The 16,413-nt window shown below is 39.1% G+C and overlaps 1 protein-coding gene across 2 annotated transcripts; it reads right to left on the bottom strand.

Moving 5' to 3' along the window:
* Positions 1–347: 347 nt before the first annotated feature.
* Positions 348–16,024, bottom strand: dpagt1 (dolichyl-phosphate (UDP-N-acetylglucosamine) N-acetylglucosaminephosphotransferase 1 (GlcNAc-1-P transferase)). 2 transcript variants are annotated; one of them, XM_044043001.1, is made up of 9 exons: positions 15,590–16,021; positions 14,781–14,901; positions 11,794–12,007; positions 8,463–8,609; positions 5,618–5,702; positions 5,328–5,516; positions 5,138–5,225; positions 1,293–1,448; positions 348–1,208 (listed from the first exon to the last, which is right to left on the bottom strand). In XM_044043001.1, the coding sequence occupies exons 1-9, from the start codon at positions 15,748–15,750 to the stop codon at positions 1,143–1,145; spliced, it is 1,227 nt and encodes a 408-aa protein (XP_043898936.1). In that variant the 5' UTR covers positions 15,751–16,021; the 3' UTR covers positions 348–1,142. The 2 variants fall into 2 exon arrangements, with proteins under 2 accessions (XP_043898936.1, XP_043898938.1); XM_044043003.1 differs by lacking the exon at positions 1,293–1,448 and having other exon boundaries at positions 15,590–16,024.
* Between the last annotated feature and the right edge of the window lie 389 nt (positions 16,025–16,413).

Raw genomic sequence — 16,413 nt, 5'->3', positions numbered from 1 at the left:
GTTGCATAACTGTTGTGGCTGCAGTGGGCCCTCCGAGACTCCAGTGTCACTTGATTATCTTTCACCTTGTTTTACTTGTATCCTTCCATCTTCTACTGCTTTATCCTTTAGGTCGCAAGAGGGCTTGTGTCAATCCCAGCTAACATAGGGCAAAAGGCGGGGTACACCCTGGACAGGTCACCAGTCCATCACAGGGTCACATAAACATAAACAACCATCCACTCTCACATTGATACCTATGGTCAATTTTGAGTGTCCAATTTGCCGAATCCCCAAATCTGCATGTTTTTGGACTATGGGAGACAACAGACAACCCATCGAAAAGGCACGCACACACACAGCCCTTGTTCTGCCTGGATCCGCACATTTTATTAGAAATGTTTACATCGGATGCCCCTCCTGGCGCAACCCTCCCATTTATTTGGGCTAGGGACCAGCACAAGAAGTATATTGTCTCTCTTTTTGTTTTTTTCCCAAGGAGTTTTCAAACTATACCATCTCATCCATTGTCACTTGACATCACAAAAAATATCACTGCAAATGCTATCAATTATAATAAAAATAATAATAATAATAATGATAATAATGGCCACTATTGACTTTTATTTCTTAATTTCAACCATCTCAAACAGTTCCTAAAAAATAGTCCAGTGCCAGTTAACTTCACATTGGTGTTTGTTCAACCTTTGGGAGAAATGTCAGTCAATTCTGGTTATTCTAGTTGGGACATTCTTTAACATCCACACCTTCAGTAACTTTTACAATATCCCAAATATGAAATTTCATCTTTTCAAATATTCAAGTTTGTTTAACTCCCTCCTAAATTAACTTTGAGACTTGTCAGACTCTTTCCTTGTCTTTTTACTACTTCTTTCTTTCAAAAACCATCCTCTGTGCATATAATCTGAAGTAAAACCAACAAACCAAACAAAAAAGTGTTTTCCACCCATGTTATGAAAATTCATAGTCATGCTAAACCAAAATTAAGTACGTAAATTTACCCTTGGTAAATTTGCTTATGTGTATAAATGTTCTGTAAGTCTGTAAATGTAATACAGCTTTTAACTTTGCAAAGGCAGATTTACAAGCTGGTAAAATAGTTCCACAAGAGTATTATTGTCTCCCGTTTCCAAGAGAGCTGTCTACACGTCGTAGAAGAGACGCACCAGGTGATAACGGATGCCAAAAGCCACTGCACTGCCCATAACCTGAGGAGGATACAAAAACATCAACAACCAAGTCAAACATTCATTTATTTAGTGTATTCGGAATCAGCCTGTGCTCTGTTATACCTGTATGATGAGCATGATGACTGTGAGATTTCGCTCATGGATGGGACCAAGTAATTTCAAAACTAGATTTATTAAGGTCATGTTGTTGCACTCAATAAATTCATCATCTCCCTCCTGACCTCTTCGCACATCCAGCAGCTTCAATAACTCTGCCACCTGTTGAGGATGAATGTATTATTGTGACTAAACATGTATCACATGCATTTTTACCATCCTAGACCAATCATCACTTTCTACATATACAGTGGGTACGGAAAGTATTCAGACCCCTTTAAATTTTTCACTCTTTGTTTCATTGCAGCCATTTTGTAAAATCAAAAAAGCTCATTTTATTTCTCATAAATGTAAACTCAGCAGCCCATCTTGACAGAAAAAGTGAAATATCACATGGTCATAAGTATTCAGACCCTTTGCTCAGTATTGAGTAGAAGCTCCTTTTGAGCTAATACAGCCATGAGTCTTCTTCTGGATTTGGGGATCCTCTGCAATTCTTCCTTGCAGATCCTCTCCAGTTCTGTCAGGTTGGATGGTGAACATTGGTGGACAGCCATTTTCAGGTCTCTCAATTGGGTTTAGGTCAGGGCTCTGGCTGGGCCAGTCAAGAATGGTCAGAGTTGTTTGAAGCCACTCCTTCATTATTTTAGCTGTGTGCTTAGGGTCATTGTCTTATTGGAAGGTGAACCTTCGGCACAGTCTGAGGTCCTGAGCACCCTGGAAGAGGTTTTCTTCCAGAGATCTCTGTACTTGGCCACATTCATCTTTCCTTCAATTGCAACCAGTCGTCCTGTCCCTGCAGCTGAAAAACACCCCCATAGCATGATGCTGCCACCACCATGTTTCACTGTTGGGATTGTATTGGGCAGGTGATGAGCAGTGCCTGTTTTTCTCCACACATACCGCTTAGAATTAACGCCAAAAGTTCAATCTTGGTCTCATCAGACCAGAGAATCTTATTTCTCATAGTCTGGGAGTCCTTCTTGTGTTTTTTGGCAAACTCTATGTGGGCTTTCATATGTCTTGCACTGAGGAGAGGCTTCTGTGGGGCCACTCTGCCATAAAGCCCCAACTGTTGGAGGGCTGCAGTGATAGTTGACTTTGTGGAACTTTCCCCATCTCCCTACTGCATCTCTGGAGCTCATCCACAGTGATCTTTGGGTTCTTCTTTACCTCTCTCACCAAGGCTCTTCTCCCACGATTGCTCAGTTTAGCTGGACGGCCAGGTCTAGGAAGAGTTCTGATCGTCCCAAATGTCTTCCATTTAAGGATTATGGAGGCCACTGTGCTCTTAGGAACCTTGAGTGCTGCAGAATTTTTTTTGTAACCTTGGCCTGATCTGTGTCTTGCCACAATTCTGTCTCTGAGCTCCTTGTGCAGTTCCTTCGACCTCATGATTCTCATTTGCTCTGACATGCACTGTGAGCTGTAAGGTCTTATATAGACAGGTGTGTGCCTTTCCTACTCAAGTCCAATCACTTTAATTAAACACAGCTGGACTCCAATGAAGGAGCAGAACCATCTCAAGGACAATCAGAAGAAATGGACAGCATGTGAGTTAAATATGAGTGTCACAGCAAAGGGTCTGAATACTTATGACCATGTGATATTTCAGTTTTTCTTTTTTAATACATTTGCAAACATTTCTACATTTCTGTTTTTCTTCTGTCAAGATGTGGTGCTGAGTGTACATTAATGAGAAATAAAATGAACTGGCAAATGGCTGCAATGATACAAAGAGTGAACATTTTAAAGGGGTCTGAATACTTTCAGTACCCACTGTAAATAATGAGTAGCCTGGTGCTAAACTTCTCAATGGCTGCCTAGGCTTCCAGTTGTATAGCGATTCAAATAATAAATATACTGACTGAAATTCTGTCTAATTATCAGGTTAATTATTAACGAGGAGATATAACTATAACCAGGCCAGAGATTGCTCTGTGATTCTAACTTGTCTAACATTTCTTGAGAACGAATATTGTGTTTCAATGTCAACATAGCGATAGGTTGTTATTATCAAAACAATCTTTTTCTGTGTCATTTGGAAAAAGGTTTCATGGCACAAAAAGGTAGCACTTTGAGATTTTGGGACTGGGACCCGGTTTCAATAAATGGCATTTCAGTGTGGGTTCATAAGTCCAGCAAAAAGGAAATGGAGGAAATCAAAACACTCTGACAGCCTGCTTTCCTATCACTCTCTTCTCTCCACCTTCACTGCCTCTATCTCTGCAGCCAAGCAATCTTTCTATCAGACAAATATTCAATCCTGCTCCTCTAACCCCAAAAAACTTTTCTCAATCTTCTCTAACCCCCTTGACACCCCCACTCCCCCATCCTCCCTTCTACCAATTCACTTTGTCAACTACTTCACAAAAAGGTAGATGACATTCACTCTTCTTTCTCCACCCCACCTCCTGATCTTACCTTTCCACCATCCACAAATTCATCTCCTTCTCCATCCTCTTTCCCCTCTCTATCTCAAGATATTTCCCTAATAACCTCTGCCAACCCCACCTCCTGCCCCCTTTATCCTATCCCTTCTCACCTTTTTCAGTCAATTGCTTCTGATCTTCTTCCTTTCCTCACCCATCTCATTAACACATCTTTATCATCTTGTGGTTTCCCTCCTCAAAAAAAACCTGCCCTCGACCCATCTGAAGTAGATAACTACAGACCTTCTTCCATTTCTCTCCAAAACTCTGCAGCGTGCCATCTTTAATCAACTCTCTTCCTCAGAGAGCGCAGAGTTTTATTGTTTTCCTGAGCTCTACAAAGTGGCAAGGCACTTCCGTTGACTAATTACGTCACTGGCGAATCTCACAACTCCTGTAAACAGCAGGGCCTCCTAGTCCGGGCACATCCAGTGACATACTTTCAACCGTAGAAGATGAAATATTCTCGTAGCTGCTGAGTGTATTGGTTGAGAACATGTCGAAAAAAGGTTCAGCGAGTGTTTGCTCTGTTGTGGGTTGTGATAAAAAATCCCAGACGCTCCACAAGCTTCCCGCCAACAATATGTATATTACAATATTTACAAACTGTCTTTGTGTGCTTGTTCTGTCGTTTAGCATTGGCAATAGTCGGTTACAGGCTAAGCTACGCGCTTGTGTTTCATTTGCATGTATGTGTGTTTAGCATCTCGGTAACCACAACGTTATCCAAGCTACAGGTGTCCTGCAGCAGTCTTTGCGATGGAGGTGGTTCACTTGTCACAGTGTCTTCTGACTCTGGGTCAGACTCCGGATCAAATGCATAAGGGATTACGGCGAGGGGTTGTGACGACGGCATTACTCAATGTTTGGATAATTGCTAGCGGTGCTTTTGCCTTTCCAGGGAGCTGGTCTGAGAGCTGACGTGCCAATTACGTCACTTCCAGGTAACTGGCTTCAGTGTGGTTTGAAAAGTGCTGGGTACTTCATCCGTTTGATGTTTCATTACAATATGCACTGCATTACAGTGTATTGAGTGGCTCTGACACTCCTATTAGGGAAAAGGCCTCGGTGTCGGTGTCAGCAGCGTCACAGGGTGACCTCATTTTATATTTCCAGATTTTGCACTGAGTAGTTTATTTCATTTCAACTATGTAGCCATTATGGTCTCCAGTTTTATGAAGTTAATGTTGAGAATGTGGCTAATAATATAATAATGAGTTTAAATGAAAATACCTCAAATTGAGTTTTTTTTAAAGTCATTTTTATGTGAGATTAACAAAGAGATTATTTAGATCAATTAATTACAGATCATAATTAATTAATCTCACAATTTTTTTAATCTCTTGACAGCTTGATTAGTTTCAGCAAAACACTAAACATCCATTTATATATGAAAAAAACATAACATTGAGACTTTACCTTCAGAATGAGGTCTCCTAACTTAGAAAGGTCCTTCCTTTTGAATTTAGAGTAGCTCATCCCCAGTTTGCCTGTTTCTGGATTTAGTCTTTTACAGTAGAAAAGAGAACAAATTAAAATTAAATTAAGAACATTTAGAAAACTGAACAAAAGGAAAAAAAAAAACACTAGAAAAAGAGCAATGAGTTACCTGGGGAGTCGGTGTCTGGGACAGGGGATGATGTGAAAAAGCTGAGGCATGGAGTAGACAAAGTTAACCACTTGAGGAATGAAAAACAGCAGCATTGTTTTGCTGAAGTGTCCCAATATGCCGACTACAGCGAAAGTCATCCCAGCAAAGTAGCAGAAAGTGTCTCCCACAAAAACAGATGAGGGGTACCTGTGACAAAAACGGGATGCAAGATGACACCCCACTTCCAATTATCACTTCCAAATACTATGCATCAAATGTTCTGCATCAGGTGATGAGGTTTGACTTACCAGTTGTGGTAAAAAAGTGCTAATGTGGTAAAGAAGAATGGTATCATGAAGTAGAGGGAAAAGACATGGTCATCACCAAAATCTCCTGAAAAATGGAAAAAAAAAGAAAAAAAAAGAAAATAAAGACGGTAAGATATTTAAATAGACTGCAAAAACATTTGCATTTCTAAATCACATGGTATCACATTGCCCCAGTCACTTCCACAGCACCTTAGAAAAGAAATGAACACATTAATATCCACATAGGCAATATGTCAATATTAAGATATGGTCTAAAGATTTTATATATGTCGTGATAAGGTATACACACACGACATTTGTAAAACTATATACATATATACACACACACACACACAAATGTCATATTAATTATTTACAAATGGGATTTTTTTATTTGTGGATATCAAAACATGCATTCAAAACAAAAAATATGTGTGGCTCACCCTCTGCACATATACAACTATTATTGGAACAAAGTTAACCCCATAAATATGTGCGATATATAGGGTTATAGCCTAAAAATATTAAGATATCATTGATAAGCCATGTCACCCAGCCTTATATCTATACATACAGTTAGGCCCAGAAATATTTGGACAGTGACACAAGTTTTGTTATTTTAGCTGTTTACGAAAACATATTCAGGATACAATATGAGCTTAAAGTGTAGACTCTCAGCTGTAATTTGAGATTATTCACATCCAAATTGGAGCAAGGGTTTAAGAATTACAGCTCTTTAATACGTAGCCGCCTCTTTTTCAAGGGACCAAAAGTAATTGGACAATTGACTCAGAAGGCTGCAAAAAAAAAAAAAACAAGGCTGCATGGGCTCTTCCCTTGTTAACCTGTCATCAATTAAGCAGTTAAAAGGTGTGGAGTTTGATTCCAGGTGTGGTGTTTGCATTTGGAAGCTGTTACTGTGAACACACAACATGCGGTCAAAGGAGCTCTCAATGGAGGGGAAACAGACCATCCTGAGGCTGAAAAAAAGAAGAAATCCAAAGAAGAAATCCAGAAATAGCAGAAATGTCAGGAGTGGCCAAATAGCATTTGGCCATTAGTTATTTAATACCAAAATAACAGTTTGGTACATTCTGGAAAAAAAATGAGTGCACTGGTGAGCTTGGAATTTCAAATAGGCTTGGACGTCCATGGAAGACAACAATGGTCGATGATCGTAGAATCCTTTCCATGGTGAAGAAAAACTCCTTCACAACATCCACTCAAGTGAAGAACACTCTCCAGCAAGTATGTGTATAAGTATCTAAGTCTACCATACAGAGAAGACTTCATGAGAGTAAATACAAAGGATTCACCACAAGGTGCAAACCATTAATCAGCCTCAAAAATAGAAAGGCCAGAATTGACTTTGCCAAAAAACACCTGAAGAAGCCAGCCCAGTTCTGGAACGCATTCTTTGGACAGATGAGACTAAGATCAACCTGTACCAGAACGATGGGAAGAAGAAAGTTTGGAGAAGAATTGGAACAGCTCATGATCCAAAGACATCCAACACATCTTCTGTAAAACATGATGGAGGCAGTGTGATGGCATGGGCATGCATGGCTTCCAATGGCACTGGGTCACTTCTGTTTATTGACATGACAAAAAGACAGAAGCAGCCGGATGAATTCTGAAGTGTATAGGGATATACTTTCTGCTTAGATTCAGCCAAATGCAGCAATAGTTGATTGGACGGCGCACAGTACAGATGGACAATGATCCAAAACATACTGCAAGAGCAAAGTTCTAAAGCAAAGAAGTGGAATATTCTGCAATGGCCGAGTCAATCACCAGTTCTCAACCCAATCGAGCATGCATTTCACTTGCTCATAGTGGTGCAACGGATCATCATTGATCCGTGATCCGTTCAGATGAATATCTTCGGTTCGGCACACACGTGATCCGCGGATTGATTTATGAAAAAAAATAGTTGTGCGCACACACAGCGTGGTCATGGCGAGTGGAGGAACGGAGGAGCTTGAACGCCCCGTGTCATTTAAATCCCCTGTATGGGAGCATTTTGGCTTCCCTGTCAAATATAATGATGAAGGAAAGAGGTTAGTGGATAAAACTGTGACGGTGTGTAGGCACTGTGGCACAAGAAAGCCATATGACAGTGGAAACACATCAAGCATGGCCACACATTTGAAGCGACATCGCCCCGGTGTTTCACTGACAGGAGTGAAAACGAAGGCTGCTCACAATCGCTTATCTCTGCAGCATTTAAGCAGCCCCTTGTTGCACAATCAGACCGGGCTAAAGCCATCACAAACACTATCGTTGTGTTTATAGGTGCAGTCATGAGGCCATATTCGCTTGTGCAAAACGAGGGCTTTAAACACATGCTGAAAGTGCTTGAGCCACGTAACGACGGTGCGCCGTCGCGCACCCACTTCAGCAACAACTGAAGACAGCTGCAGTAAAGGCCTGGCAAAGCATCACAAAGGAGGAAACAGCGCTTGGTGATGTCCATGGATTCCAGACTTCAGGCAGTCATTGCCTGCAAAGGATTCTCAACAAAATATTGAAAAGTAACATTTTACTTAGGGTTATGTTTATTTGTCCAATTACTTTTGAGCCCCTGAAATGAGGAGCATTTGTATAAAAATAGCTACAATTCCTACGTATATGTTTAATCATATATTTTTGTTCAACCCCTTGAATTAAACCTTAAAGTCTGCACTTAAATTCTGTTGTAGTTGTTTCACTTCAAATCCAAAGTGGTGGCATGCAGAGCCCAAATCATGAGGATTGTGCCATTGTCCAAATATTTCTGGGCCTAACTGTATCTGTATGTGAGTGACCTGTAATTAAGTTGAACAGAAAGGAAAATGCAACACACCATTGAGCTCCAACAGGTTGAAGACGATGATGGAGGCGGAGATAAACAGAGCTTGACCAGACTCGATGCCATTGATGCCTGCCAGGATATTGATGGCATTCGTGCAGAATACTGCAAGCATTCCCATATAGACGTAATAGAGAATACCTGTAGACGATCATAATTTACAGTGTTAAAACACAGTGGGTCCAACAGGAGCTGCATTTTCAGAAAGTTTTTTGTGATGTTTTCCTGAGTTAATTAAGTGTTTTTAAAGCAGTTATAAATGTTTAATATCTTTCTCTGTTCTACCAAGATTAATCATATAAAAGAAGCCTAAAACACAACCTGCTGTAATGTAGGCGGTAACGAATTGTGTCACTTCCTGTTCTTCCACTGGTGGTTAGGCTGTGTGTCTCCTGCTCTCTCTGCGATTATCTACACTACTCAGAAAGTTAGGGATATCACCATTGCATGCTTCTACTTAAATGCCCTACTTTCATGATGTAATATCACTCTAGCGTGAACTTTTTATGTTTTCCATACATTTCACCCAACAGCCGAATATCCATGTAGATGTTAACAGTGATGGTCTTAGTTGTGCATTTAATTCGCTGTTAGAATCAATTGGTTTTCTTCAACACATGAATAAACCAACTCATTGCCTCAGTCACACCCTCGATCTTGTTTTAACTTTTGGTAATGATATTGATACTTGATACACATTTAATTGTACAATGATTAACTACATAACCGTTGTCTGTCTGATAATAATATTAATACATTCAAAGAAGACAGTACAACCTTTATTTAACTTAGTAACCTTGATAACCTTGTTGATACAGTACAGTACAGCAGCCTCACTGCGCACTACATTAGATTGTGTTACCCCTCTGAAAAAGAAAGTGGTGAATTGAGACGAGCACCATGGTTTAACGCAGATACTCGCGCTCTTAAACAGGCTTTATGTGTATTAGATAGACAATGGCGTTTCAGTAATCTAGAGGAATTTTATGTAGCCTGGAAAGATGGTTTTGTAGCATTAAAAAAGCCCTACACAAAGCTAGAGCTGCTTATTATTATTATTCTTTAATTGTAGAAAATAAGAATAATCACAGGTTCCTTTTCAGCACTGTAGCCATAACACAGAGCCACAGCTCCACTGAACCACTCTACTATTCCTTTAACACTGAGCAGTGACCACTTTATGAACTTTTTTGTGAATAAAATAACATCAATTAGAGAATAAAATGATCATCTCCTCCCTCATAGTCGTACTTACTCATCTTTTAACACAAGAGCTTCAGAAGCACCAGGTGTATAGTTAGAAAGTTTCTCCCCTATAGATCTCCCTGAGTTAACATCATTAGTAACATCATCCAAACCATCAACCTTTAATTTTAATATTAAGTTTCCTTTAATTAATATATCTATATTAACTCAAATGCATCTATCCTTATTAACTGAATATGTACCCCAAACTTTTAAAATAGCAGTTATTTAACCCCTTCTCAAAAAAGGGGTTAAATAATATTTTAACTAATCACCAACCTATGTCAAATCTTCGTTTCTAAAATCTTAGAAAAGGCGGTGGGCAATCGATTAAGTGAATATTTGCGCAATAATGGCCTGTTTGAAGATTTTCAGTCAGGTTTTAGATTGATAATGCCACATCACAAACAAAAGTTAATTGTGAAGTTCCACAGGGTTCAGTACTTGGGTACTTTTTTTACCATGTATATGCTTCCTTTAGGGAACGAAAAAGCACTACGTATTATGTTATGAAATAAATCAGGTTGTTCACCTCCAGGAATGTCTCAGAGACATTAAGTCCTGGATGACCTGTAACTTTCTACTTTTAAACTCAGAAAAGTACTCGGCCCTAAACATTTCATCTCACATCTCTTTAGATGACATTACTTCAAGTTTTGACCAGGAAATGTCATTTGATTCACACATACAACTAATTTCCAGAACAGCCTTCTTCCACCTGCAGAAGATTATGGAAATTAGAAACATTCTGTCTCTACAGGATGCTGAAAATCTAGTTCATGCTTTTGTTACATCTAGATTAGACTACTGTAACTTCTTATTATTAAGATGTTCCAAGAAGTCTGTTAAAACCCTAAAGTTAATTAAAAATGCTGCAGCATGAGTTGTGACATGTAAACTTGTAACTTGATACAGTTGTTGTGTATCTGTTCCTGGTCTCTCTCCCTCTCTCTTCTGTCTCTACCTCATCTTCCCGTCCTTTCTCTCCCCCCTTTCTGTCCCCCACCTCTCCTCTGTCCCTCATTTTCCTTTCACTCCAACCGGTCAAGGCAGATGACTGCACATCTCTGAGCCTGGTTCTGTCAGAGATTTCTTCCTAATACCCCACCTGCTACCTTGTGTGGGTCAGATTGACCCGCTCGGTTCAGAATGACACTGCTCCCCCTGGCTGTGGGATATTAAAGAAGCAGGAGGTTAAGAAGGAGTTTTTTCTCTCCACTGATGCCTAGTGCTTGCTGATTGTGTGAACTGTTGGGGTTCTCTGCTCTCCTTGATGTTGTCTATGTACAGTGCCTTGAGATAATGTATGTAATGATTTGGCGCTATACAAATAAAATTGAATTGAGTTAAATTAAATTGAAACCATATAACTCCAGTGTTAGCTTCTCTACACTGGCTCAACGTACAGTTTAGAATTCAATTTAAAATCCTCTTCCTCACATACAATGCACTTAATGGTCAGGCCCCTTCATACCTGAAAGAATTAATTTACCTCATCACCCTAACAGATCACTTAGGTCCCAAAATACAGGTTTAGTCCCAGAGTCTGTAAGAGCAGAATGGGAGGCAGAGCCTTCTGTTACCAGGCTCCTCCTCTCCTGTGGAACCAGCTCCCAATGACAGTTCAGGAGGCAGACACACTCTATGTATTTAAAGTTACACTTAAAACTTTACTTTTTGATAAAGCTTATAGTTAGAGCTGGCTCAAGGAAACCTGGGCAATCTCTTAGTTATGCTGCTATAGACCTAGACTGCTGGGGGAATTTCCTGTGGTGCACGCACACTCACTCTCTCACACTCAGGGTATAAATATGACTTTATTTTATTATTATTTTATTTTCTCCTCTGTCCCCCATTTTTCCTTTCACCCCAACCAGTGAAGGCAGCCTAGTGTTTGCTCATTGTGTGCTCTCCATGACGTTGTCCATGTACATAAGATAATGTATGTTATGATTTGGCACGATACAAATAAAATTTAATTGAAATTTAATTGAATTATATATCTCATCTGGCCAGGATCAGTCAATACAATGGTCTGTCTGACACCAGAAAGATTCCGTATTTAACCATGCAAACTCACCAAGATCCAAGTGCAGCCCGAGCAGGACTCTGAAGGGCTTTGGCACCACAATGACTGTGTTACCAAAGTTGGTAAAATAGACCATAAGTAAAGGCAGGGAAGCCATAGTGGGAAGCAGGAGCTTGTGTCTCCAGCGCAGGTTCAGCACATCATCAGCAAAGCCAAGGAAGATCATGCAGCAGATGGCCAGAAGTGCTCCAATTAACTGTACAAACTGACAAGAAAAACAACACATTTGAGAGGAAAGTGCAGGTTTAAATCATTCTTTTTTTACAGCAGATATTTTATAGCAAATAGTACCACATGACAATTTAAATGTCAGGCATTGATAGTAAAGTTCAAAAAGTATTCTCTATATATACACAGTTTATTCAACAGTCACACCTTGTGGTAATTGTTCTATGTTTTGAATGTTCTTTGTACTGTGTCAAACTCAAATGACCTGGGGGCCAATGAGTGTCTAGTCTGGTCAAGATGGGAAAAAAGTGGGGGAAAAAACAAACGTTCAGTAGTGGTTGGACAATAAAAAAAAGTATATTTGTGATGATATTTTACTGAATTTCAAAGTAAAAGTGCTTGTTTTGACATGTAATCATTCACAAAAAGAACATAATTATGATGCAAAAACAGAGAAACAAATCTAAAATCAACTAATAGCAAATACATTTAGAATTATATTCTGTTGATATTCTATCACCTCACTGTGTTTAAACTTTAAAGGAAGTCATGTTTTCATTGTAAAAAGATAGCAATTGGTGGTCCGCATGTACTCGATTAGGGGGCCACATGTGTCCCACAGGCCAACGGTTTGACACCTCTATTCTCCACCTACTCATGAAAGGAAACTGAATCTTGCAAAATAATTCATGTTTTAATAAATGTGAAATGTTTAACAATAAATAAATAGTTACTACTCAAATAAAACTTCACTAAAACATCATATTTAGAGTAGAATCTCTTTCATAAGGGATCACTTACAAGTGGACAGCTGCATTAACATCAACAAAAAACATCACAAAGGACAAATTATTTAGACAATTTGGGAAAAATTAAATATATATATATATATATATATATATATATATATATATATATATATATATACACATACATACACACACTATATGAAACAATTGTATTTGCCATATAGTTTGCTTTTAATTATGTCACATAAGAACACAAAAAAACTGCTCTAATATCAATACAAGTACAGATATTACGAGTTACATTTACATACAAAGTAGTAGGTTATTGCTTCATTAAAGTAACTGCTGTGACTATTTTTTTATTGTGTTAAAAGTAATTTGAAGGGACAAAGTTGAGTTTAAACAGTGGCAAAAAGCTTAAACATTTTAACATATTTAAGATTTATGATATAATATATTTCTAAAAAGTGTTTATTTTAAGTTATTTGTTTGGTTTTTTTAAGTTGAAGATTACACATTTAGATCCCATTTGGACATCTGTTCCAAGCTTTAAAATGTAACTACCACTGTTTGAATGTCTGTCCGCCTGTGTCCATGGTAGAAACAGGTACGCTTTAATGTGTCACTGTGCCCAAACATTTTTAACTAATGTTTTGTTTAAAACAACAGGACAAATATTCTTTGATGACTTTGAACTGATGTGATTGGTCTGTAACCCACCAAGTGGTCTGTACGCCTTTGATGTAAAATGTGAGATCAGATACAGACACAGATGATGAAATGAGCATAAGCTAATAATTCACAGTGTTATCTTGTGTGAACTGCACGTAGGTGACTTACTTAGAACACCAGTGTGTGTAGTTTGACAGATATTTGACAGACACATCGCTAAGCAAGACGCTCCCACATGCCAATAGAGAGAGGACACACGCAACGCAATGTGCTATGATGCTGTCACTTGTAGCCCAAGACGCAGGTACTGCACTGGTTTAATGTTAGCATAAGAGGTAAATATAAAGTATTTATTGCCTGTAAATATCACTTTAGAACAATGTCATGTGTATTTCCCAAATAATAATAAATGTAAATAATTAAATTTAGTCTGTGTTTACAGAGAGTGAAGCTATGGACGTTCAAAGAAGCTCCAAGATCAATCGTGTTTTGTTAGAGGAGGTGGGAATCTTATTTGAGTGACAGCACTCTCTGCCAATCAGTGGCCGTCAGTCTGTCGATGTCACATTTTAGTATCAGCTCAGCTTGCTTGGAACCTCGCCAGAGCAGGTGCCAAGAAAAGCAAGTTGAGCCGGGTAGTGCTATGATTGTAAGACCTGAGCTCATGACCAACTTGAAATATGTAACTTCTAACTTAAAGGTGACATAGAATGCTTGTATCACACATATATGTTAGTTATGGAGGTCTACTTACATATATGAACTTGTTTTCATGATTAAAAACCTCCTAATCGCTACAAACGAGCCGATCAAAATATCTCCTCACTGACGCTCTCGTCAGCCGCGCTGTTTCAGACCAAAACCACACCCCTAGAATGTGGACTGTGTTGTGATTGGCCAGCCAACGAGAGCTTTCCCACTGTCCTGTGATTGGCCAGGTACCTGGAAGTGACGTAATAGATAGGCCAGCTCTCAGATACACAGCTCCCCCTCTGGCACGGTGGATGCTCTGCATCTCAGCAGCTACAATGAGAGTAGTTCTTCTTCTTCTGCGTTTGAATGTACGCAACCGGATGTGCCTGGACTAGTGCCCGCACCAGGAGGCGCTACGGTGGTGAGAGGAGTGGTGAGGATTTCTGATGACGACATCAAATTAAGGAAGTGCCGATCCACTTCGCAGAGCCCAGGAAAACAATACAACACTATTTTCTCAGCAGTGGCTGAAGTGTTTGTTCTGAAACTTTAGGGTTTCAGAAACGAGGTCATGACGCAGATACACACACAAACGCAGCGTTAATTGGAGCTTCCGGTTTATGTGGGCTTTAACAAAGTAGGAAACTGGCCTGCTATTTTACCCTACATCGTTCAGTTCTTCGTCAGTAAACTTACCTCATCATGTGGGAAACCCATGCACTGATCTCCCATAAAGCAACTCAGGAAAGGCACTGGGATGAAGCAGAAGAGGATGATGAGGAAGACTGTACCACTGATCACTCCTTGAGACTCTGGACTGGAAAGAAGTGGAGGTGGAGGAGATGATCAAAAGAGAAACAAAATGATAACAAGAACACTCAGTGAACACAGACCTCTGCCGACGTTTAAACACATTGTCACCTAAGTTTTACGAACCAGTACCTGAAATTTTAACATTTTAATCAGCTGGATCCAGAAGACTTTCTTAATCGGTATAAAACTTTACCTACTTATAGCTATTACCATCTTCCATACGCATGACACAATTAATCCTGATCTGTTAAGAATTTGTACAAAGTGGTAGATAATGGATGGATGGACTGATGGGACTTCAGTGTAAAATGTAAATTGCTACTAAATCTGTAATCTGGGGCAAATTATCCAGTAGGAGTGTCTGATCGTGCAAACACGTAACAAATTTCATTCATGTCAGTAACATGTTTTTTTTTTACAGTTTTGCCCATCATATAATATAATTTTTAATTGTAATATGAAACTTCAAAACAGATTATTTATTGTTTACCCACTTCTTTTAAATTATAAAACTATTATGGCTCTCATAGCTTTGGTATAGCTTCATTGCTACAGATCTTTTTCCCAAGCAAATGTATATAAATACATGTATAAATATTTATAAATCATTTTATAAATAAAATGAGTGCGCAGACACATAAAACAGAAACACGGAGTAACAGACATGACTGTCTGTTAGTAACATGACTCACACTTGTGTTTTTGTTGTCTTATTCAGGTCCATTCCGAACAGTCTGGCAGAGAGGAAATGCTGTCTGAAAGCAGGGATAAGTTTCATTGTGGCCAAGCAGCCCAACATTGACATCAGACAGTTGATGACCAGCGGCAGCACTGGTGCTGGTGCCGGTGACATGCTTCCAGCTAAACCTGACGCTGCTCCAACTGACGATCGATAGCCGGACTTTTGTCTCCTTCACTTCAATTGAATTTCATTTGTGTAGCGCCTTTTAACAGGAATACATATCTGGCCGAACCAAGACTCAGCCACTCAGCTAAAAACTAAAAACATGTCACAGTTAAGCAGGAAACAGTCCATAGGTCACACGGTAAACCATCGTCCATTTACGTTGTTGGTGATTTTCATAGTACACGTCTCGGATCAAGTGACGAAGGCAGGCGGCACTTCCGGTTTCAATGTTTCAAAATACAATTCCATCAAGTACAAATGTGGTCGTTAGTTTTAAATCTGTTCATCATTTTCTTTTTATTCCTACGGCAACTTTGGCAGTAAAGCTTTTAGCTAAAGCTACATTTGCTATTTGTATTAAATAAGTTGAACATCTAAATCTAAAACAAAAAGCAATTAAAACAACTGATATATGTACTTATTGTACATTTTGATCAAACCCCTGTATTTCATTATTTGTTTCTATTCTTCTATCATACGGTTGTATATGATGTTCATTTCTAACTTCCAACATTAGTTAGTCCTTTGTAGTATTTTTCATATAAAACAAAATGCTGTTTGCTCCGATTTATGACAATATCATCATCCGTGAATGATATCGTCTCCTAT

The sequence above is a fragment of the Solea senegalensis genome, linkage group LG13 (genome assembly GCF_019176455.1).
Source record: "Solea senegalensis isolate Sse05_10M linkage group LG13, IFAPA_SoseM_1, whole genome shotgun sequence".
NCBI classification, from domain to species: Eukaryota; Metazoa; Chordata; class Actinopteri; order Pleuronectiformes; family Soleidae; genus Solea; species Solea senegalensis.
The sequence above is the reverse complement of the archived record's forward strand: the minus strand, read 5'-3'. Positions and strand labels throughout refer to the sequence as shown.

Coding starts and splice junctions, on each gene's coding strand:
- dpagt1 (XM_044043001.1), bottom strand. CDS start 15,750: ATGTCACCGGCACCAGCACCAGTGCTGCCGCTGGTCATCAACTGTCTG. Junction 5,517..5,617: donor GCACTTTTTTACCACAACTG/GTAAGTCAAACC, acceptor TTTTTGTCACAG/GTACCCCTCATCTGTTTTTG. Junction 1,449..5,137: donor TAGGAGACCTCATTCTGAAG/GTAAAGTCTCAA, acceptor CATCCTCAACAG/GTGGCAGAGTTATTGAAGCT.